Source organism: Echeneis naucrates, chromosome 9, assembly GCF_900963305.1.
Source record: "Echeneis naucrates chromosome 9, fEcheNa1.1, whole genome shotgun sequence".
NCBI classification, from domain to species: Eukaryota; Metazoa; Chordata; class Actinopteri; order Carangiformes; family Echeneidae; genus Echeneis; species Echeneis naucrates.
This window is the reverse complement of record NC_042519.1, coordinates 2,432,048-2,457,568: the sequence shown is the minus strand read 5'-3', so window position 1 is coordinate 2,457,568 and position 25,521 is coordinate 2,432,048. Positions and strand designations below refer to the sequence as shown.

Genomic DNA, 25,521 nt, shown 5'->3' with positions numbered 1-25,521 from the left:
ATAAATAATGTAAGTTATTTATTCTTTCTGTGCGACCCGGTTCAAAAGACCCACGGACCGGTACCAGTCCGCGGCCCTGGGGTTGGGGACCGCTACACTTTCAACTCATGATGACCTTGTGCTGTCTCCTCCCTCAGGGCTTAATCTTCTGCTCCTCTGCTTGGAGCTGAACGATAACATCCCGTAATAGTCTTTGTCGCTCTCCAGTGGTTGACAAGCGGTAGCTAATGCTGGATCAGGTGGAAAGTCAGCTGACTCCACAACAAACAGGAAGGGGAAGTCACTGTGCAAGAAGCTAGTCATGTAAAAGCAAGGAAAAGAAAAGGAAAGAAACGCTGCTGTCCGTTTGTTTTATTTAAGAAGAAGAAGGCTTCAGACTCTGAAGATGTTTGGCGGAGACGACGAGGACGGAGATTTCCTGTCTCCTTCAGGAGGGTGAGTTTGTTTTGTGTACCGGGCTAACTCTCTTAGCTTGTGAGCTAACAGGGTCACTTGCCTCTTCTGGGGGCCAGCTTTATCAGCTTCTCTTTAAATCTTGCAAATTACTGCGTTTTTTGTTATAATGACACCCCCTTTGGAGGAAAACTGTATCAATGACGCTGGAGTTCTCTTAGATGTTTCGGCATGAAGAAGATGTTTCATTTAATCGATAGATTTTTTTTATCGTGTCTACAACTATTTCCCACCAAAATATGAAAGAAAACACTGTGAACTTCTGCTGAAAGATGAGTTTTTGCACTAGTAAAGGTTAATATTGACAGAGGTCCTGCTTATTGCTGCTTAGAAGTTAACCCTCATTCAGCAGCTGGATGTATGACAAGAACAGGGGCCAGCTCTAAATTGCCTGATCCCATGACAGTTATCACCGCGTGTCCGAGTCTCCTGGTCTGTTTGGGATCTGCAACAAAACCAGGAAGTGGATCAGTTCGCTGAACCATGTTGGCCCTTATAGCAGATTAATTTGCTTTGACATCACAGCCGCCAGAGCTCTGCTCTGGTCCTTTTGCTGGTCTGAAGAACTGTCACATGACTCCATAAATCTGTTCTCTGCCAAGAAGTTTTCAGAGTGAGTCTTGTCACACTGTCTGATGCGACTGAGTCTGCTATCAAAAATAGATTTTGATACACATAGGCTATATTTCCAAAAGTATTCACTCACCTGCCTTGACTCGCATATGAACTTGTTGGACAAGAAGGCCTGGCTCTCAGTCTCAGCTTTAATTCATCCCAAAGGTGTTCTATCGGGTTGAGGTCTGGACTCTGTGTAGGCCAGTCAAGTTCCTCCACACCAAACTCTCAATTCATCATCAATCCATGTCTTCATGGACTTTGCTGTTGGAACAGGAAGGGGCCATCCCCGAACTGTTCTAACATCGTTGGATGCATGGAATTGTCCAAAATGACTTGATATTCCACCATACCATATATCATATGGTAAAAAAACAGGTTTGCTCCTACTTGTGCGGTATTCATATGCAGCGCTGTTTTACTTTCTGGTATTCCACAAGTGTGTATGAGTTGGTGGACTAAGCTGTCTGTGCAGGGCTTTGGCTGGGGAGGGGAGTGGTCTCTCAGTTAATTCTTCTCACATGCTACATGTGGGAAGAGTAAGGTGAAGGCTTCTGCCACAGCCCATCTTTGTTCAGTGGATACCAAGTACTAAGTCGGAGCGCCGCGCTTTCCTTTGCTATGCTGTTGAATCTACCATGGTGGTGTGACTGTGCTGGAAGGACAAGAGATTAGGGTCACATATGCAAACAGGAAGCCACTCCTCACCCCAGTTCCTTACCACTGGTGATGAAGGTCTCAAGGCGTTCAACATGTCCATTCTGGGAGACACCAGTGATTACCTGTGGAAGGAGTTTCAGGGGTCAGTACCAGGTTGCTGTGCAGTTCTCATCTTGTTTATAAGCCACAAATTTTTCAGAAGTGTTGGTCTAGTCTTTGTGTGTTTGATCCTAGCTGTTGGAAATAATGAGTCTGGTGCCTATGACTGAGGTAGTAGCTGTGATGATGTTCGAGCATATAACGGGGTTGTCGTATGACAACATTTGTTACATATTTGTTGCTTGTCGCAATTTTATATCAGTAATATAAATAATGAGTTTGGAATTAGAGGTTTAACTACGTTATGTGTGGACAATTAGAGTTAACTTTGGAGCATCCAACTCCCATATTCACTGTTTCTCTTCAGTAGATATCATTCCTCATTTGCTGAAAGAATCTAATGAAAAAAATGAGATCATAAAAGTTTAGCATCTTTTGTTCAGAGAAAAGTAGTAATGTGAACAATGTAGAATTAGTTTCTGAAATTTTATAGACTGAATGATTTTTTGGCCATTAATCAACATATTAAATTAAAAATGGAAATAATTGTTAGCTCAAGTTACAGTTGTTTGTTCTGACATTTTGCTCAGTGCACATCGAAAGTGCTTTTAGTGGCTGCTAAAGCGCTGTGGGCAGCTAGAGTAACTAACTGGAGTAAAAACTTATTTTTATTATATTTTTTATCTAATTGCTCACAAATTCCAAGGGCAACACAAACATATCTTAATGATCTTACTTTTTTCCCTTTGAAGGGCCAAACTGGCCTCCCTGTTTGGCCTTGACCAGGAAGCCAGTCAGGGGAATGAATCATTTCAATACACAGCCCCCAAACAGCCCAGGAAGAGCTCCAATCCAGGTAAAAGCACCCCAGCAGAGACAAAAATGAATGAAGCTTTATATACAACAATGATGAATGAATATGTCTGAATATGTCTTTTGTCTCTTCACAGCACCACCCAACCAGAAAGCTCAACCACCTGGAGCTCCAGCAGTGTTATATGCCACAGCAGTCCAAGCCTTCAGATAGTGAGGACCATGTTTTTACTAAATTAAAGACTTTTTATTGTATAGATTAAACTTTTCACATTTTCTAAATGTTATAAATCAGTGGGTTGCAAAATGTTTTCTGCAAAGCTGAAAAACATGAAGCAAATTTGTATGACTCAAGTCACAAATCCACCAAATCATCTTATAGTCAAGTCAAATGAAAAGCTGCACTGCTTTTGTCTCACACAGTATTAACGGCCAGTATGTGAAGCAGGGAAAGCTGGGAGCAGCCGCGCTTGGCAATCACGCATCAAAAGAGGTTGGAACTTTGTGAGCTGGTCACTTGTTTGAGATTACTTGTTTGACTTTTTATTTTGATGAATAACGCACTTCTTGTCCTCTGCAGTACAAAATACTTCTGTACTTGAGCCAACAGAAACAAGTGACAGCTGCAAGGATTCATACAGGCTTTGTTTTCACAGTGAGTAGAGATGTTAAGAACAATGAATACAGATGGATAATTGTCAGCCAAATGGTCTTTTATATACAATGGATACAGAAAGTTTTCAGATTCCCTTCAATTTCTCATTCTTTGTTACATTGCAGCCATTTGCTGAAATAATTTAAATTTAAGTTGATTTTTTTTCCCCTTGTTGTGCACACAGCACGCCATTTTGACAGTGGCTCACCTTGTTAAAATGTGTAATTGCAATAGTAGTGGAACATGCAGTTACAAAATAGAGCATGTGAAAAAGCTTTTCTCAATTAAGAAGCACATTCAGACCTGGAAATTGGGGAAAAAGTGCTTCTATACCTTGTTAAATTTCTCAATCGCAGTGGGTACCGAAAGTATTCAGACCCCCTTAAATTTTCCACTCTTTATTACATTGCAACCATTTGCTAAAATCATTTGTTGATTTTTTTTTTCGCCCCTCAATATATACACAGTACCCTATTTTGACAGAAAAACACAGACATTTCAACATTTTTGCAAATTTACTAAAGAACAAAAACTGAAATATCACATGGCCATAAGTATCCATACCCTTTTCTGTGACATTTGTATATTTAAATCATGTGCTGTCCATTTCTTCTGAGATGGTTCTACGGCTTCATTGGTGTCCAGCTGTGCTTAATTAAATTGATTGGCCTTGATTAGGAAAGCCACACACCTGTCTATAAGACCTTACAACTCACAGTCATTATGAGGTCAAAGGAAGTGCACGAAGAGCTCAGAGACAGAATTGTGGTAAGGCACAGATCTGGTCAAGGTTACAAAAGAATTTCTCCTGCACTTAAGGTTCCTAAGAGGAGAGTGGTCTGGGACGACCAGAGCTCTTCCTAGAGCTGGCCGTCTGGCCAAACTGAGCAATTGGGGGAGAAGAGCCCAGAGATGCAGTGGGGAGATGGAAGAAAGTTCTAAAAAGTCAAACATCATTCCACCAATCAGGGCTTTCTCTATGAGAAATAAGATTCTCTGGTCTGATGAGACCAAGATAGAACTCTTTGGCCCTACTTCTAAGCAATACGTGTGGTGAAAACCTGGCACTGTCATCACCTGCCCAATCCAAACAGTGAAGTGTGGTGGCAGCATCATGCTGTGGGGGGGGGATTTCAGCTGCAGGGGCGGAATGACTGGTTGGGAAAGGAAAGATGAATGTGGTCAGGTACAGAGGTATCGTGGACAAAAACCTTTTCCAGTGCGCTCAGGACCTCAGGCTGGGCTGAAGGTTCACCTTCCAACAAGACAATGACCCTAAGCCCACAGTAAAAATATCAGCATGCCTTCGGAACATCTCTGACTGTTCTTAAGTTCTTGACTTAAGCCCAACTGAGCATCTCTGGAGAGAAATGAAAATTTCTCACTTTCTCACTTTCTGGTGTGGTCCATTAAGAGTCCAGATATGAATACAGTAGAAATGCTGTGAATTCAGTAGGTAACATCTGAACTGAAGCAGCTCCCTGAGAAGTATGGTGTAGACTTCCTTCTAAAGAGTGAGAATGTCTGAGCAGCAGCGACTGAAGAGCTGGCTTCAGGTCGTTTGAGTTAAAGGAGCTTCTACTAGTTGTTGAACTCGAGGGTTCCCTTCCTTTCTCTTCTAGCTGTCTGAGTATTTAATGGTTGTTTTAAATAGAAAGAGATCAAATTACATAATTAGCAGTTAATGAAGAAAGCCAGGCCATTTTTAACTTCCCTACATTCTTCTTATCACTGCTAAAGATCTATCTGTCAGTAAACAAAGGAGGGATCTTAGTCATGTCCATACTATTGCGTGCACCATGTTGTATTTTGTACATAAAGAAAAAGGCAAGAAAACCTTCTCAAACTTCATCATTGTAAAGGTTATGGAAGTTTTCTTCCAGTCTCTTAAAGTCTCTTTCATTGACTGTGAATATATCTGGTCAAATAAATGTGCACACACTACACTCAGAACACCTCATGTTCCTCTGTTCCATTTGTTGTGAACACTACAGCAGGAACAATATCTCAAAGGTTTTGATGGCAAAGAGACAAAAACCTGTAGATTTTAGAGTAAGTTTCCATGAATTTTAGCAGTCCACTGAGTAGAAATGACTGACCACGAGTCATTGAGTCTGTGCTCCTGACTGTCTCTACTGCAGGTCCAACCAAACAACTACTGCACTTTTTATGATGACCAGAGGCAGAATTGGTCCCTGATGTTTGAATCAGAAAAAGCTTCTTCAGACTTCTGCAAAGAGGTGAGTGAAACCAACAGCTGAGACATTTGATTGTCGTGTGGCCACTTGAGCAAGGTGCTAAGCAAACAGGCTTTGTACTCTTAAGCGCAAAGTCCACAAGTGTCAGAATTTATTGCCAAAAACCTCTCAATCAGTCTGACCTACAGTGGATTTAAGGTTTCATTAGATATGGTGAATTTTGCTGCTCATCAGATGACAATTTCTTTCCTTTTGTGTGCATCAGGTGTCTTTGGCAAAAGCAAACAGCGCAACCTGCTTAGACACTGTGGTGGTTCAGGATTTGAGTCTTGGTGAGGGCCAGGGGGTAGAGAACGGAGACTCCCTGGAGGTGTTGTACACAGGCTGGCTCCTGCAGAACCACACCATTGGACAGGTCACTCCCATACAGAGTTTATTAATTTTATCATTATGTGTAACCTGGAAACCAGATTAATCAGCAAGTTATGTTCATGTGCTCTAGTCAGGTTTCTCTCCCTGTCAAACAGGTGTTCATTTTGCTTACAGCTTCCTCTCGTGATGAATTTATAATAAATCAGACTTGTCTTTTGACAACAGAGAACTGTTTTATTGGAAACATATTTCACCATGATCTTCATAAATATTACAGCATTTCTATTATTTAGTATGTAACCTTATTTATTAAATAAGCTGGCAAAAGTTATATCAATCACCAATTACTCACTAAAAAATGTGCATTGGTCTGGTGACTGGACTACATGTTGTGTCCAGCTCCTGTGATAATTTTTTTAATACATGTTTGGCACACAAGTCATTGAATCTCAACTATCCTTTCAGATGTTTGACTCCAACCACAACAAAGAAAAGCTGCTGCGACTGAAAATTGGGGCTGGAAAAGTTATCAAAGTGAGTTTTACTTTTTATTTCTGGTACTAATTTTTTTCCTTATTGCATCTTTGCCATTTATATCAAATTCTATATATAGTTCAATAGAGCTCAATAGCACCACACACAACATCTTCCAAAATGTTCGTAAAGGTTATCAGTTAAAAAAATAAGAATTTATCGCTTAAAGGTTTCTGCTCCACATCAGAAGATGATTTTTTTTTTTTTTTTTTAATCTTAGGTACTTGTGGCATGTAGGTGGGTAGGTTAACTAAAATAAGTTAGAAAAATCACTTATGTTGATTTGATGATTGGCAGTTTTTGAGTAAACTCTAAACATCACTTCAACTGCATTGAATAACAATATGATGAGAATCCCACTTGATACTCTAATGTTGGGAAATTAATTTTACATTAATCTGCCATTAGTAGCTGCCTAGTTTTTCTTTAGCTGGCTCACACTGAACTGGATAGATCACCTTGGTAACCAGTGCTGCATGGCTAACCTGCTCTGATGAAAAGTCAGCTTCACAGGAACTAATCAGATCAGCACTTTAAAGTAGGGCTGAACCAATGATTGGTTAAAATTAAGGTTAAAACCCAGTCACAGGAAATGATTTGATGATAAAGATGAAGTATATCACATCAGATGAATTGTTGTGATTGTACAGAGGGGTTTCAGCATAGCAATGATATTTTCCAAATAGAAGTAAGTTAAATAGTTTGGTACAAAATTCACAAACGGGATATCCCATCTCAAATTCTAACTTGAATGGAAAATTTCCAGCCACTATATAAAATGTGACTTATTTTGCACATAGTTTGGTTTTACTCTAATGTAATATGTCAGTCGTCATCGTATTATCATGTTTTTTAGCTTGCTGTCACCGTGTTTTTCTCTGTGTAAGCAGGGTTGGGAGGAAGGGATGCTGGGAATGAAGAAAGCTGGCCGCCGTCTCATTATCATCCCACCCAATCTTGGTTATGGATCCAAGGGAGTCCCCGGCTGTATCCCATCGAATAGCACCCTTATTTTCGAAACTGAGCTTCGGCGTGTAAGTATCGCCGTTCTTCACCTTCCCATATATACTTCGGCTCCTCTAACACAACAGGTCATTCCAATGTGACATAATTACGGCTTAATTTACATATTTATGTGAGATACTGCACACTCTTTTCTTTCTTTGCTGGAGTGTTGTGAAGGTGTGAACTGAAGGTCATTCTGCTGGTTTTGTAATTCAGGTAAAGTTTTCCAAGGACAGCAGCTCTGATCGGGCCAGTGCCAGCTCCAGAGATTCCGCTGCTCCCTCTCCTGCTCCTTCCTCAGTCCCCAGTGTGGATAATGTGACCCCAGAGCCGCCAGTGCAGTTGGCCACCCCAGGCCCTAGCAGACCAGGGTAAGGTTTAACAACTAGGAAATATTCATTAGATTTTTTTCTCAAGTTTTTTTGTCACTTAACCTGAGTTTTCTCTTACCTTATTTAGGGATCCACCACTCCATGCAAAGTCAAACTCTATCAGTGAACAGCTGGCAGTAAGGCCCCTACCTGCTTCTTTTCTTCTTAATGAAGCATTTTCTGAATAATTTTATCACACATAATCTTGTTCACATGTTCACCCTCAGAATCCAGATGCCAGCAAAGCCAAGCTGATTTCCCGCATGGCAAAGATGGGCCAGCCCATGTTGCCCTTCCTGACAGGCATGACATCCCAGCCTGAGTCTAGTGACTCTGAGCTTGAGGTGGGACCCTTGTGAAAAAGTTTTCTAACTGTAGATTATAGAGCGAAAAGGAATTCCTTTTGGCAACAAATATCATGAGAGGGTCTGAAGCTCTAGAATCACAACAAAGTTTATCCTAATCCTTTCTTGACTTCTCCTTCTTCACCTTAACCATTTTCAAACAGGAGCATGTTTGCCTTAGTGACAAAACCCTGATGTTACAAATCACGTAGTAAGCATGATAGACCTTGTACATTCAAAAGAATCACACAGCTGTATCCTAAGACTCTTGGCTCACCATCAATTTAACCACAATCACGCCTGAAACTGAATATGAAACTCTTTACACAAGTACTTTGGCTGATTCTGTGAAAGAACATGATTGTGTGGCATTGACAGTGAAATAGGCCTATCTTGTTTTTTGTAAAGAAAATTACTTAAATCTACTCATGATGGTTCTATTCTATGTTTAATAGAGCATAATTATGAGTTTGTACATATTTTGTTTATTTTATAGGTATTTTAATAGCCAATTCAACAAAAACAAGTGAAACCTCTGAAATAGTGTTCTAATAACTTTGGGCACGAGTTATGTATTATGTTTCACAATATGCTAAATAGCTTCAACCAATGCGTCTTCTTTATCCACGCTTTATCCGCCACTTCTGTCATTACTGAGTTTCTGCTTCTATGGATTGATCTTCAGGACACTAGTAGCAGTAAAGTGAAGGATCGGCCTGTAGCTTCATCTCCAGTGCAGATCTCCACTGCTGCTCCAGCTGCACAGAGTGAGCTTCTTCTACCCTTTCACATATCCTGAAGAAAAATATTTTGGATTTTCTTGAAATAAAAGATATAAGATTTTTTTCCAAACACACCTCTTAAATTCTGTTCACAAATGTGTTTAAATCTTTGTCAGTTTTCAGCCATCAACGTGACAGCTGGTGCATATCCAGATGTTGATTGTTGGTCACAGTAAATAGTCACTTAAAATTGTTTTGAAAAAGCCTCTATGGGCAACTGAGTTATAATTTTCCAGGATTAGAGTTCAGCTCCATGAATTCCTCACAAAGATGTTTCCTTTTTCAAAACACATTTTAAAGTATCATTTCAGTGCGATCAGCCTGCAGCAGAACTGCAATAATCATGCTGTGTAATCAGCATGTATCAGGTGGATGAATGACATTGGCAAATTTTCACTAACACAGACTGAAACACATTCATGTACTGGATTTGGGAGAAAAACACTTTAAGTGTGCTTTGAAGTCTTATATATTTTAACTTTGAAGAAAAAACAAAAATGCCGCATTTACTTTGTAGCATATGTGTCCTGCAGCTCAGGATTGCCAGCAACTTTGTTCTGATAATGTATCATATGGTTGTACTTGATTGACCTATTCAGTCCTGTGCTTGCAGTACATCCTCATCCTCATGCTGCACCTTCTGCCTTACTACCTGTTATGAGTGCTGTTGCCCCACAGCCTGACAGCAGCCGCTCCTTTCAGGTGACATTTTGCTCCAGTCTTTATTAAGGTATCATTTATGAGCATAACACCAGAAAGGAAATCACCTGATATCATATTGCTTTCTAGCCTTACCCCTATGCACAGACTTCTATGGTGCAATCTCAACTTCAGTCTATTGGCCAAGTCTGCGCTACACAAACTGTCCCATACATGGGTAAGAGCATTTACTGTTGCTATTCACTTCATAAAAAGCTTTTAGTATCAAACTAGAGGGTCGTTTTGAGCTGTTTGCAATTGTAGCTTGAGAACACAGCTGGTGGCTGACATGTGTTGAGGGTCAATTTTATCATTTTTTGATCGTTCAATTGTTCATAATATTAAACAGCTGAAAGAGTATTTTTTGTCTTCAACCACTATAACTGTTGCAACTTGATGTAGTAGTGATTTTGCTGTTTTCCTCAGGCTCCAGTGATCTGACAGCCTTCCTGATGACTGAGGCGCGCCAATACAACACAGAGGTCCGGTTAGCTGTTGGAAAAGTAGCTGATAAAGTGGATCAACTGACCGCCAAGGTAAAAAAACAAAACAACAAAAAAAAAATTTTAACAACATTTAAAAAATACTTTGTTTAAAATGTTCATAAAGCAATTTTAGCAGGAAAGACAAACAAACTGGTGGTTCTTGTTTTATTTCACTCTAACAGATGGATGACCTTCAAAGGCAAGGGAACCTGTCCATGGCTGTGTCTAGTATGTCGATGGAGACCTCAATGATTATGCACAACATCCAAAGAATTGTGCAGGTTGCAAAACATACAATGTCTCCAATGTACAATACAATGTTTGTGCTTCTTTCTTTACCTGTTTTAGAAAAAACATATTTATAGCTTTATTGAGTCTTGCAGTGTTGTAGGACTTTTCAGGCATCAAACTGGGTTCTTTATTGTTTTAAGGAAAATGAATGCTTAAAGAAAGAAGTGTTTGAGAAAAGCTCTCGCATTGAGGAGCAGAACTGTAAGATCGGGGAGCTCATCAACCAGAACCAGAGGTGAGTCAGTAACATTGTGTCCTATCACTGTTGGCGAAGTGTGTATGAGCTCTATCTTGTGACAATGTAGAGCTGTTTTTTCTTGTTGTTATTGTTGTGGTTACTATGGTTTAAGGGTGATGGCTTACCTGGCAGAGTGCATATCATTAAGGTTTAGTCCTGACTACAGTGGGCCCAGGTTTAATCCATTCCCCTTGCTTCCTGATCTTCTTGTTCTTTTCTCTGTATCCAAAAAGGACAGAAATGGCAAAAAAATATATAAGGTTATGAAATAAATGTCTTAATACAAAATGTGTTCTATCTGTACAATGTTTTCCTCAGTTTCCTTTGAAAAACTTTTATATCCTGCAAGAGCGTGAAATTGAAATTAGTGGACCAAGACTGGTGTTAAGTAAAAACTAATTAGTCATCTTTATTTACTCTCTGTACCTAGAGTTTTTGAGCAGGCCACAACGTAATGTAACACATCACTGTAACACATAATATAGCACAGTGTGAATATGTCAGATTCTGTTTTGATCTCAACAGACTAAACAGACTGAAACAAAAAAGCATGAGGGACGTATTCAGTCTAAATGTGTTTATGGTAGCTGTAATATTCTCATACTGTAGGTACATGGAACAGAGCCACCTGCTGTTGGAACAAAGGAACGACTCCCTCAAATCATCCAGTGAGCAGAACCAGGCCCGGCTCCTGCAGGCTGAGAAGGACAAGGTGAGGGTTTGGCTTTAGTGGACACATGTAAACTGCACATTCATGCTGACAATTTACCACATTATAAAAGATACATACTGGATACAGGTTTGGAGACTGAAGCATTCCGTGTCATAATGAAATCACAAGGCACAAAGGGATAGGTCTATAATTGTTAACCAGTCACTCTGTCATGGGCAATTTTGACTTCTTATCCATTTGCAGTAGGCATGATTGGTAGCAGTGAGGGATGAAAAGAAGAGAATAAAGCAGGAGAGTGAAAGGAATATCTGTCCATGCCAGTGTTGCAGATGTTCGCACAAACTTGGAATTCAGGATGAAACAATCAAAGTGATATATCGATGTGACCTCACAAAATATCTTGTCAGGCATAGTGCCAGAATTCATGTTACTAAAGACACAAGTTAAACGTAGACAATTTAAAAAAAAAAAAAAAAAACAACAACAAAAAAAAACAAAACAAGTAGACTTGCACTCTGCATCTGTAAAGTGTAGGCAATGCTATCTAAAGCCTATGTAATGACCATTAGGGGCCAGCTCCACTGGTAGCAAAAAGAAGTCACACAAAGTCAATAAAACATGATGCAATTTTATTTATTTATTTATTTTTACGTTGGTCATGTTAATAGGAAAATAGACTGGACTGCATTAGTATGAGGCTACCATGACAGATTGTACCACACATGGTAATATCCCTGACAATCAGCACAGTGCCAAGCTCCAATATGGTTTCTTCTGGTAAAAAAAAACAAAAAAACAAAAGCAAAATCAAACAAACAAACAAAAAAAACAAGATGGTGATGGTCAAATTTAAAAACTGGAGGCATCAAAGGTAATATAATAGTAGTTATAATAATATATAATAAGTAGTTTTGTTTTTATTCAAACCATCTAAATTTCACATGAAATTTTTGCAACACGCTCTGATGCACCTTTATTTATTTCCTGCTGACACTGGAGACTGGTTTTGTATTTTGCTCAGAATGTACTGTTTCTAGTTGTTAATTGCTGCTAATACTGAATGCTCCACTCTTTGCCCATTGGTCTCTCACTGGTTGTCTGTGCTGCTCTGAAGAAAATCTAGCATTTACTGCTCTCTCCTCTCAGCATGCTCTTCCTCAGGACCTGTGCTCTGGCCAGGTGAGCTTGCATTTTCTGTGTACTGCTGTGAACTACCATATTGGGGTCAAAAAGAATCTGCAAAATAAGAAAAGAATTTAAAAAGACAAATTGTATAAGCTCTCTTAGCAGCAGATTCTGTTTTGAGCAACAAGAAAAAAACAAAACTCATGAACCCTCTTTATCTGCCTAAAATTGTTGTAACAACAATAAATAGTATAATTTGTCTATAAAATTGTTATTAGTACACCTCTGCATAACATTGTGTTCTTAGCACCATTAAAGAAAACAAAGAAAAAAAAAAGAAAGAAATATAGATCAACTTACAACAAAGAATAACTTTATAAACATTGTCCTTTAGTCTGTAACAGTTAATAGAAACCCTACTTACACTCCCTGCACACACTCTTTCATAAATGCTAGTGCTAATATTTCTTTTATCTCTTAACATAATGCAAAGTGAACGAACAGAAGTTCATAAGTCAAAGGACACAGTTTAAACACTCTTTGCAAATTATTTTGAATTAACTTTGCAATTCTGGTAATAAGTGGCTGAAAAAATCATGTGAAACTGCAATTTGACCCAGATTTACCTGCTTTTACTGGAATAACTACACTTCACTGATATTTAACTAACCCTTCTCTCTTCATTTTCATGTCTGTCTCCTTTTCCATCAATCATCATTCCCTTTTGTTTTTTCCACAGGGTCACACTGCCCACACCACTCATCACCAGTAGCTACTCATCTGGGCTGTCACTCTGTTATACTGTCTGTGGCCTGGGCTTTAATGAAATATGCATAGTCTGCAGAACGTCTCCTCCTCTGACCCATCCCTCTGTCCTTTCATCAGGTCCGTCTAACAGAGGATCTCGCTTCGTCCACAGCTCGGCTGTCTCAGCTGCAGCTTGAAGTTACATCTCAGCAGCAGAAGGCTGTGGAGCTGCAGAGTAAACTGAGCTCAGTGCTGCAGGACAGTGAGAACCACTGCCAATGCATTGCTGCCCTGGAAACACAACAGAAAGGTTTGTTTCAATGAAGATTTTAACTTCACCAAATCTGAATTGAAATGCTGAAACCATCAGACCATATGGCAGATTTATATTGTAATGAATTCACCCATCCATATGCATGTCTCTTAGTAAAGCATAATATCAATAGCATATAAAGCCTCCTAAGTGAACATTAAATTAAATTACTGTAACTTCTGTCCAAAAATGTTTTGTTAACAAATTAACAAAATCAGTAAACTGGAAGTTAGGATTATTTGGTTATACTGCTGCTGTAGTCATCCTCCTCTTCATATGTGGTTTGTCTTGATAACTAAACGCAAAAAATACACACCTGGGCAAATAACATAACAAAGAAAAGGACTACTTACTGTAAATGAAGTGTGTCTGTCTCTCTGTCTGTCTGGTAGTTGTCAGTCATTTTGGTTGAAATAAAGTGGACAAAAGTCAAAACGCTGATTAGCACTCATTTTCACATTATTTTATTTTAGTGTCACTGAATCGGGATGAAGTGTAGGGCTTACCTTGAAATTTGATCTACATGTTTTTTAATGACTTGAACATGGTGCTTTAATAGCAGGACCGCATTATCAACAATCATATCAAGGTAAACCTGTAACCAACTGAACTGCTGAAAGTAAACAAACATAAGAGAAACATTGGTGTAACAAATTTGTTCCAGAGCTGAAGGAAACAGCAGAGAGGGCTCAGGCCCAGTACCGCTCAGAGAAGCAACTACGCAAAGACCTGGAGCTGAGAGTAAACAACTTGGAGGAGGAAGTGCAGGACCTGAGGACTGATAAAGAAAGTCTAGAAAGAGTAAGTGCATGTGATGTTTCTGTTCCTCTCTCAGGAGCAGTTCTTCACTGACTTTGTTGCACTTTGTATTTATTTTATTTGTTTGTTTTTGTTTTATTTATTTAATTTTATATATGTGAGCAGAGTCCGCCCATGGCAAACTGAGTTGAAAGTTGTGTGTAATTTAGATGGATGCACTGTGTCCATCCTGCATGTTAGGGCATTAGGGCCAATCTTTCTTGGGGCAGAAAGATTGACCGCGGCAGAAGAAAGAAAAAAAGGTCCCTAGTGATCCAGAAATAAACCTCACAGAACATCTGTGAAGGAGCCTGATGTTGGTTCACAGACAATTCAAATCTGATCCAAAATCTGATGAGTCAGGGAGAATGAGATCATCTGGCCAATTTCAGATTGCAATGCAATAGAGAAGTCTTACTGGAGTATAAATGGGCTTCCACAAAGCACTGAATAAAAGGTTTGGATACTGTGAAGTGGATATTTTTGTAAATGAGTAAATTCTTGATTTTTAATTTTCTGTAAATCCTTCCATTAAGGCGCTGGTGGACAGAAAGAAGAAGTGGCAGGCAGAGCGCCAACGGCGGGAGGAGGAGGTAGAGGAGCTCCGCAAGAGCAACCAGCAAGAATTCGACAACCTCCGAGCTCAACTTCGAAAGGCCAGGACCAGCACTGACAGTGCTGTTTCTGAGCAGGTTGTATCCAATAAGTGGGCTGAATTTGAATGATATTAATCATGTACAATTAGTCACCTTTTTGAAGTCTCTGCTATATCTTCTAGATCAGTTAATGAAACACATTTGGGGAGGTTGGGAGTGTGATTGCTTTCATTCCATTGGCCCTCTAACAGCCTCTTTTGTTTCAGTTGTCTCAGTTGCAGACAGAGCTTGATGAAGACTGGAAGCGCAAGTGTGAGCAGATGTTGGCCTCTGCTAAAGACCAGCATAGTACAGAATTGGCTGATGTGACAGAGCAGAGGGACGCTCTGCAGGACAAGTTAACCCAGCTGGAGGAAAAGGTAAGATACAGCCCCCATAACGTCCACAATAGTCATCACATTTGTCAACATGGGCCCCTGAAAATGCTAGACACCCACCCATCCCACGCCTCTGCAATGTGCTTTGTAGTGTGTCACAGGAAGCCCTTACCTGGTGAATTTGTTTTCATATTTTCTTTAACGCCTCTCATTACAAAACGCAATGTTGAACTCCTGTGGGCAGCCTCAGTCCCGCCTTTTTTTTTATTTTGGATCACCTGCTGTGCTCTATCTTACTAGTAATACATGATACATTTAATACATTTAATACATAATACATTTCCTTGTAACCTTAGTCTGTTTTTTTAAGAAGTAATTTTCTTTCTGATCTCTCATGAGGTTTTTCTCTTATATGGGGCCATTTTGTCAGCATTGAATGAAAGTGAATTTTCTTTGTTAAACACAAGCCTTAATTTGCACGAAAATTTTACTATATATGATCCCATGCAATATATATTTATGAAGGGACATGGAGGTTCTTCTTTAGAAATCTGTTGGGGTGTAACATGTATGAAACATGTTGCTCCTTGGCCTCTACAGTTTATGCTTCTGAAGCAGTCAAGAGATTCAGAGGAGCAGCGGTTTCAACAGCAGCATGGACAGACTGAAGAGCTGCAGGCCCTGCAGGAGAAAGTAAGAAGAATGATGAGTCATTATCAGGTCATATGTGTAATTTGTATCAATGATCGTCATTGTCAGGGAATGTCACAGAAGAATTCTAAACGTGTGTCAAATAACATTTTATCCCAGTCGCCATGTGTGATTGTGTTTCAGTATGCAGCCTTGGATAAACAAGGAGTAGCTGTGAAAGAGAAACTTGAAAGAAGAATAACTGAACTGAAGGAGAAACTGGCAGAGCAGCAAAGTTCAGGAAATACTGTGGCAGAGGTGAGGTGTCTCACTTACACATACACACACGCATAAACAAGCCTGGCACTCACAGAAGGAGCACATGAGGGGGCTTATTCCTGGAAGTCGCAAAATATTATGGAGCACACAGTATCAGAGATGCAGAGTAATACTCACCAATTCATGAATCCACAATCATAAAGTCCCATGGAATTATTATAACCACAGTCCCTTTTGCGTGTCTCCTCACGTTGGCTGTTGGGTGAGTTGTCAAGATACCAAACAGATGGAGCCGAAGAGATAACTTCAGTGTGCTGCAGCAATTCACCAATTCGCCACAGTTCACTGGCTTTCACAGTGTTTACTTCCCAGCTTGCATTTCACTCACCACAAACAGGAAACAATATGCGTGAATCCTAATCCAACTCAGCAAAATGCAGTAAAACCTAAACTTGGGCTTGAATGTGTTCATTTATAGCTGTGCTGTTGGATTTTGAGTCAACTCATTTGTCATTTACATGGCTGTAGTTTGCAGTACTATTTAGATTTTTTTTTTTTTTCAGTGTTGTCCTTGTATTGATGTTATAATATAAACTTAGATGTCTCTTCCAGTGGAAGATGCAAGACACATATTGAGTCAAAGATAAGAGCCTTTTCATGCCATGAAGCCAAACACCTTCATGTATTTGCAGAAGATCATCTGTGTATCAGTGAATATATTCATGTGAGCAATGAAGGTGAGGCCAGCTGTCTGTACTTGCAGGTGAAGCGAGTGATGAATGGAGTGTTTCATTCTCTGCGGGGGGAGTTTGACCTGAGTGAATCCTACACTGGTCAAGCTGTGCTGGCAGTGATTGTCACCACTATTAAAGTAAGTTCAGCATCAACAGCCTCTGGCTAACTAGAAGAGAAACTCTACCAGATTAATTACATGTTTGTTTGTTTTTTTTTTTGGATGAAATTATAGAGATCCATCATACCATTCACGGAGAACTAATGAGATATTTGCAGACAGTGCTGGTCAGTCCTGCCACTTTTAGTGCTGACAGTGTTTCCCAAACATAGATTTTTGGTGGCAGAATATTAACACTGATCACCACATATTGATTTTCTATTTAGTTTCAGTGTTTGTTCAGAGCCTCTCTCCTTCTGTGACCCTGTTCATACCCGGTATTAACATCCATAATAAACTGTACATGCATCCAGGACTCATTTGAAATATGATCACCCAGACCTCATTTTGAGATCTTCACCATATTCTTGTAACGGTATGAACATGGATCCATCTGGAGCCACATACCTCTGCTACATCTAATTGCACCCCAACATGAACTGAAAATAGTTTTGTATTTTATCCATCTGTCCATTGTCTAATGCTTATCAATGTGGGGGTCTTGAGTCAATCCCTTCTACCACTGTTTAAGGGCAGGGTACATTCTGGGCAGGTTGCCAGTAAAAAGACAAATAAGCAAAAGACAACCACTCACACTCATTCCTACGATAGAAGTATTTAGAGACACCGCTTAACTTAATGTGCATGTCTTTGGACTGTGGCAGGAAACTGCAGTTCCCAAAGACAACCTACATATGTACAAGGAGAGTGATGCTAAATGACACAGAAAGCGGTGTCCAACCACTGTAGCACCTTGTCATCCAGTTAATTATTTCAAAATGAGTGTAGTGCAGCTTATTAACACTGCATATTAACTGCTCAACCCCACCAAACCACTCTCTGCCTCACTCTTACACTCACACATTTACACATGCACACAAACATGTTAACAGACCCATCTGCTGCAATGGTTAAAAGCAACACAATATACCTGTGTATTTGCATATAAAGCAAGGTAGTGAGATCTGATCACATGCTGTTAGTGAGACACATGCAGCAAAGCATTTTTTTTTAAAAAGTGTTAAGAACATGTGCCTCTTATACACTTTTGTAACACTTTCTTATGCTACACTTGTTTAATAGCTGTCACTCTGCTGCACTAAAACTTTGTTGACGTTCCACCTTGCAAGTCACTTTAGATAAAATAATGTGCAAAATAAGTAAAATGTAATGAATCACAAAGGAGGCACATTAATGCAAGGTCTGAATTGGGCTCTTGTTCCATAAATGCACTAAAACCATACCAGCCACATCACCTGACCTCATTTAGTGAGGGGTCAGGCAGACACAAATAAAGTCCAGTTTGACACCAAGTGAAACTAAATATTGTTGTCTACTATTTGATTTTATACAACGAAACACCCAATCTTTAATTTTTTTTCCAAGAATGTAACTCTACAACTACTCAGTGGCACAGGCAGCCAACCCACTGTCCATATGAAGAAAGAGGAAGCAGAAGAACATGAGGACGAAGAAAGTGATGATGTAGCACAAAGAGAGGAAAAAGTTCATCAGAATGAATATGTGAATGGAGAGAGACATGTCAAAGAGGAAGAAAAGGAGGAAGAACATGTGGCTGAGTTGAGTTCTCAGGAACTCTGTGAGATCCGGATGAACCAGGAAGTAGCAGCAGAGAAGGAGGTGGAGACAGCAGAGTCAAAGATACAAAGCCAGACAAAAGATTTACAGGACACTGATCTGCATCCAGTTCCATCCACTGAGGCGAGACATCATGAGTCTGAAGTACAACAGGAACCAAGAGAAATCCCAACAGAGGAAAAAAGTTCCCAGTTTGCAGACCCAGATAACAAACTTGATGAGAGTTCACCGCATGAGGATGGACAGAGACCTGTGCTAGACAAAAATGACGCTGATGTACCCAATGAGGTGGACAATGTAGAGCACGTAGGAGGGAAAGCTTTTGGACCTCCAGCCAACCCACCCCCACCACCAAAAGCCCAGCAGGACAGCACAGGGGAGGAAACATGGTGAGTTGTCACAGTGATGTGGAATGAAGGTGATGTTATAGCCCAATGATGTCCAACAGGGAAGAAAGTCAATGTCTCAACTTTTTTATGTTAGATTAATTAGTTAACGCACAATGTGACAAAAAAATAAAAGGCACAGCTCCCCACAGACACTTAAACAGAAATACTAATCCATACATATATGGAGGACATCAGTCTGGCCACCAACATAAAAGTATAAAATAAACAAAAGCATTAAATAAAAGACAAACTGCAATGATGAGCCTGGAAAAAGGACCAATGAAAATGGCTTCAAATGGGAAATGGAACTGCAAAAATAAACAGTAGCTTTCATGTCTAAGAAAACATCAGCTGACAGGTGATGAACCTCATGCTGAAGACCGTTTCAAACTCTTTTCTCTGTTACTTGGTTTGCTGGGAACAGATAATAGAATAACCCAACGTGCAACAGCACGAAGGGGCTTGGGCTTTTTGATCATTACCAAACATTTTATGTTCTCCAGATTAATTTTGCATCAATATGAACCTCATGATGTTCGTATGAGCAATTCATTTGATTTCATTGCTGATTTATGATGAAAACATTCCCTTTCATTTAGTTTGATATTAAGCTTTGGCTTATTAAAATCAGAGCAGCTGATACAAGATCATTCACACTGTTTACTGTGAGACCCCCAGTACCTATTTGTTTAATGTGATCAGATGATAAATTGTATCTCTTGTCAGAAAGCATTCTGACAAGCAGATGTGGTCACGGTCAATGTCGCTTCATGTCTGTTAACTAGATGTATTTTAATATGAACATGACAGCCCGCCTCTACTGACATAAACACGTATTCCTGCAAACTAACTATCTAAACTGTGTCTCACTTGCTTCATTCCCATTTCTCTTTTGTCTTTTGTCTTCATTGTGTTTGTTTGTACCCCCCATCCCATCCCATCCCATCCCAACTCGCTTTCTGCTATCATCTCAGTATGACCGGGGTCATTGGTGAGAAAAATGGAAGGGAGCCATTTTCCCAGGTCACAAATCCTACCAATTTCCCAACAGCCAACAGCGAGGAGGACGAGGAGGATGAGATGGTGAGGAAGGATCTGCAGAGTTCAATCAAAGCTCTCAGATTTGATTTAATGTTTACCTCACACTGACAACGCCCCCCCCAGTGTTTTTGTAGATTATATTCTCTTCTGTATGTTAACTGAATCCATAAACACAATGCTAGTTGGACAGTTTTCATTTCTTCATATGTCTTGCTTGTGTTCAGAGCCTGAAGGGGCATCCACCGCCTGCCCCTCTGTTTGGTGATGATGAAGATGAAAATGATCTGGACTGGCTGAACTAATATGGAATAAGAATATAGTAATTCTGCCCCAACATTTTAAATACAAAAAACGGCAAGGTGCTCCTCTGCTGTTTCCACGTCTTGGATCCATGAGGATGATGACAGAAGATTCTGCTGATAAGAATTTGTGGACAGAGCTGCTGACTCCTGCCACCACAGCATCCTGGACAACAAACCCACAATTTGAAGCTCTGAGTCTGGTTGAGACAACAGGTCTGTAATTCACAGAAGAGGTCAAACAAATGCAACAATAATTATGTGATATCTGTTGGTGATGTCATTTCATACCAAATTTTTACGTGGCTCTGTAGCAGATTAACTTGTTGAATTAGCAATGATTGTGTTGGTTATTAATTATTAGCTTGCTGCTTTATCAACAGGACTTTTACACAGTTTTGCTAACTTGAAATTCTATTCAGAAAATAAATGAGATAGAAAAATTGACCTTCATCTTGTCATTGTCATGTTGTTGTGGCTGGGATCAGTTGAAGCAGCTGCTTATTCACTGAATCTCAGACATTACAGGTACTTTTTAAATGAACAAGTTCAAAATTGTCTTTTAATACTGTATGTTGAATTGTATATCTGTTTTTTGACTGTTAACAAGTTTTATTCACCAATAAACCATAGTGTCTTGATGTGGGGGCATCAGGGCGACATAGTGGTTAGTGCTGTTGCTCCAAAAGAAGGTCCTGGGATCGGTTCCCGGGCCTGGGGCCTTTCTGTGCAGAGTTGCTCTCCCAGTGCTTTTGTGGGTTTCCTCCTACCATCCAAAGACATCATGTTAGAGTTAACTGGTGATGACATTGTCTGAGTGTTAGTGGTTGTCTCTGTATGTTGGCCCTGTAATGGACTGGGGACCTGTCCAGGGTGACCCCGCCCTTACTCAGTGTGAGCTGGGATTGGCTCCAGCACCTCCCCACAACCCAGAAATGGATAAGCAATATAGTAGAAGATGAATGATATTGATGTGGGAATGTCCTCCAGGCACCAGCAGGGGATGCAAGGACAGTTAGACTTACTCAGCAACAGGAGTTTTAAATGTGACAAATTTAGCTAACCAGAACAGCACTCAAACATTTCCTGTCTCATAATCCTGAGGGAGGTGTCAGGTGAAACACACCTTCATAATCTTTATACTACCAGTACCAGCAGCTACCCTTGTTCACTTTGTCACGTCCCGTCTGGCCTTTGTTCCCCCCTGGATTCACTGTAGTGTAGCACTTCCCTCCTTACTCACAAAGGTTATTTCACTCAAAGATCAACACGCTAGTTTCCAAAGAAGAATAGTGATAACAGACAAACTGAAACAATAAAATGTTTAGCTTCAAGATGAAAAGTGCATCAATCACATGCAAAGTCAACGCTCTTTGCAGACAAAGAAACGGTGACTGTGCTGGCCTAAACCGCACCTGGATTCCATTCTCTATCTAGAGGGTCCAATTTTCCTGTTTGGGTGTTTCAAATTTATTTGTGGGATTAGATGAGTTGGTTGTAATCCTGATACTGTACCTCTCCTCCTTCACCCTTCCTCCTGGAGTCTCCTGCTCTTTGATTTGCAACTCATCCATGGTGACATCATCACCAAGAGACTAGTTTACGTCACACAACAGCATTAATGTTTGTATGCTGATTTTGAGAATCCCTGTTGCTAATGCATGATACACATTTCTTGTGGATATTTTATGTCATTTGGGGAAAGAAAGTGGTAGAACATTATAGTGGTGTGCTGCAGCACTTTTACACCTATAGTATAAAGGTGTAAAATGATCTGTTCCTTTCAGTTTTTACGTCTTTGTCTTTTTTAATTTGGCTTTTCAGCAATAAATGAGCTGCTGCTTTGAGGCCTCCTGATGGAGGAAAAGAGAAGACCTCAGTCTCCTCTCTCTCTGGAGTTCACCCTTTAGGATGGAAGGTCACCAACTTGCGCCTCATCCTCGATTTAACCAACTATGATGCTCACTTGCTTTTCCACATTTTGTTCTATGCGCTTCAAAATGCTGCTCCTGCCTTCCTGCATTGTGTTCTCGACAAATTTCCACATACTGCTTGGTAGGCTTCCTCGCCTGCTGTTCCTGATGCTGCTTCTGGTTTGTCAGATGAGGAATCTGACATTCATGTTGTTGGTCTGGTCTTGCCACTGTGTTTTCCTCAACTTCTGGTCTTGGCTCTTCCTAAAGTCTTGAAGAAGTCGAGGTGTTCAAAGAGCAACTCGGCTTCAGACCCTACTGGACTTGCATATGATGTGGAAATATATAGTGTCACTAAATCCTCTTCAACTTTTCCAGACCACAGCTATCTAAGACTCGACTGCATGAACACATCAGTAGAGACAAAGGAAGTCAGGCTACCCCTTTAGGGCGTGTTGACATCCCAGATAGCATCTTGGTTATTGGGCATCTGTTCAACTCTTTTTAATCCTGAGGGCTTGCCTATATGTCTGACCGTGCAAGCAAACCTACATGTAGCAGTATGTAAGTAAGTAAGTAGTATTTTTGGCCCTGGGCTTTTTTGTCTGTTTATTTGAACTTTTAGACATTTTGGGTTGATCACCCTTTTTTTCCTCTTTGGGGCTGGCAATGCTCTCTATGCCCCAGGATGCCATTGTATCTTGCACAGTAACATTTGCTTTGTCATATATTTCCAATTTCACAGTAAAAATGACAATTTTCCTTTTCACAGCAACAGTGAATCCAACAGGGAGGGTTGTAGTCCACCACCCATGTACTCAAAGTAAAGCATATCTACGATGCAAGGAAATAATTGAGTCATGGAGGGAGCATATGGCTTTCTGCACTCCTCCCCAGTTCAATGCTAAAGCACCAAACTGCGCTGCAGAGAAAATAAAATCACAAGGACACTTTACTGTCTCAGCACTTCCAGGTGTCAAAACCTACAGATACTTTCATCTGAAGGATAGAAAGTGCTAACTTGCATTAAATGTTCTTAATTTTATAGATTTTAGTGCGAGGAATAGCTGTGAAAGTAGATTATCTACAGATGTCTCCAAGAAGGAGCTTGGCAGAACAGAATTGTTCCAGCCTTGAATCTGCATTCTATCCAATGACCATTAGGGGGCATCACTAAATGTAAAAAGAAATGATTGTATTAGTGTGGATGTAGAAAAGGTTTCCTATTAGGTTTGTGGTCTCACACTTGTTTCAGGTCTCTTTCATTCCAGTAAATTTCATTTTTAAAGTTCATTTTTTAAATGTTGGTCCCATTTAGAGGTGAGTTGATCAGAAAGCAGGGTTTGCATGAGTGCAGTAGTCCACAAACCAGTGGGTGACGTAATGGTGGGTTGACACTTGTGACTTGTTAATACAAATCCACTATTTAAGATGAGCTAAAAGAACACTACTATCCATAGTGTTAAAGGTGTTCAATTTAGATGGCATTTTAACCAATAAAACGACAATGTGCTGTGCATGCCATGAAGATAGATGAAGATTATTGTTCTTCAGGATTCAACTTGGAGATTTAAACCTTTATGGCAAGACAAGGTTGTTTCCTCTATGTTACAATTAATATCTATAGCACTGTTATCATTTATTGCATTTAGTAAATTTTCATGGTTGAACTTTCAGCTTGTCAACTTTGATATCAAACCCTGTTGGTACAGCATTGCATGGCTGTAACATCACAGGACGTTGTAATACAACACAACAAGGGAATGACATATTGCAACAACATGATGCCATGCAACTCAATCTATATAGAATAAATACATTAAATAGCATTAAATTCTACATAATGTAACTTGGTATAACTGTGACTCTTGCTGTCTCACGTTACAGTTAAATCAGAGTTAAGACAGAGGATCAGGCTTAAGGGACTTAGAGATAACATTGGGTTGGGTTGTTATGTTTGTAGAGCAGTAGGTGTCACCACAGACTCACTGGACTCATGAGAATTCTATTAGGAACTGACAATCTCAGTACTAAGGGCCTACTGTCCTCCATACTAAATATATAAACAGCATTATAAAATCTTTAAAAAATGTGAGTGTAAAACGTATTATTCATTCAAACTCAGCATTATGAAAAAAGTTAAAATGTTGTATATTAAATCGGAGCTTGGAGCTTTTGGTGGTTTGGTTGTGAAATAGGCTTTCTTTTACTGTCGAAATTTGTGTGAAGGACCCACAGCAAAAATCTAAAGGACTGTGGATGGAAAACTTGGAAGTCTAGAAGACCAAAACTGCAAATATAATTGCATGTGATTCAATAGTGTTGTAGAGTTGTATATCACTTCTCAGTATGGGCTTGTAGCCATCAGTCACCATAAAACACTGTGTTCAAGATGAGGGCTCCAGCAACAGGGGCAGGCATCATATATTTCTGCATCCCTTTTCTGTGAGGGAATTCGTGTCAGCTGCTGCTATAGGTAGCGTTTTCCAGGCTGCTTAAACTAACAGGAAGAATTTTTTCACTCCAAATCTTGAAGAGGTTTCAAAGAGCCCTTTGAATAAATGACCTCAATTCATCCAAATATCAGCACAAACACTCTCGTCTAATTTTAGATGCCAATAACACTGAATGTTTGTCATCGAGGTATTAGTGCATGCTGCTAGCTGCTGAGCAAACAAATGATCTCGCAGGTTTGCCTAAAGAAACGTCAAATGAAGGAAAAAGGCCGGCTTTTGCCAGGCCTGTTTTTATTCACAGATACAATACCTCGTGCTGACACATCCAGATCAAAAACAAGTTCATTTCCATTTACTGTATCCTGGTTTTCCATCAACCTCAGACACAGTGAGCTTTATGTGTTTGTGTCCCAGTTCCCTTGGGGGAGCCCTGGAACGTTTTCTGTTTACGGCTTTACTGTGATAACATTTTCCCTTCTGAATCACAGGCAGCTCTGTGTAGCAGTGCCACCTTTCCCCTGCCCACTAACAGGACACTCTCTGTCAGTTGGCTACACCACCAGCTCCCACACTAAAGGCCCTTTGAAATACCAGTTTGTTTATTCTAGTCTGCTAAATGTGTAGTGTGCAGTTTAAGACGCCTCAGATTCACTTGAGGGAAAGGCAGCATCTGAATTGATGGCTCTGGCCTCTGTCATTTTTCGTGAAGTCCAGCTTTTTCTTAGTCTGTGCTGAGTCTGTGTTTTCATAGTGTCAGTAGAGGGTCACTCGACCTTGTGT

General features: G+C 40.0%; 1 protein-coding gene across 1 annotated transcript; it reads left to right on the top strand.

The window, feature by feature from the left end:
• The first annotated feature begins 269 nt into the window (after window positions 1–269).
• On the top strand, window positions 270–21,027 carry fkbp15b (FKBP prolyl isomerase family member 15b). The gene is made up of 29 exons (XM_029511324.1): window positions 270–435; window positions 2,580–2,683; window positions 2,778–2,853; window positions 3,064–3,133; window positions 3,221–3,295; window positions 5,437–5,535; window positions 5,759–5,908; window positions 6,331–6,399; window positions 7,290–7,433; window positions 7,621–7,775; window positions 7,864–7,912; window positions 8,003–8,119; window positions 8,805–8,886; window positions 9,515–9,603; window positions 9,691–9,778; window positions 10,027–10,136; window positions 10,268–10,366; window positions 10,517–10,611; window positions 11,224–11,326; window positions 13,298–13,469; window positions 14,137–14,273; window positions 14,807–14,962; window positions 15,133–15,285; window positions 15,844–15,936; window positions 16,078–16,191; window positions 16,916–17,023; window positions 18,431–19,032; window positions 20,007–20,115; window positions 20,298–21,027. Exons 1-29 carry the CDS (start codon window positions 386–388, stop codon window positions 20,373–20,375), a joined length of 3,546 nt encoding a protein of 1,181 aa, XP_029367184.1. The 5' UTR covers window positions 270–385; the 3' UTR covers window positions 20,376–21,027.
• The last annotated feature ends 4,494 nt before the right edge of the window (window positions 21,028–25,521 follow it).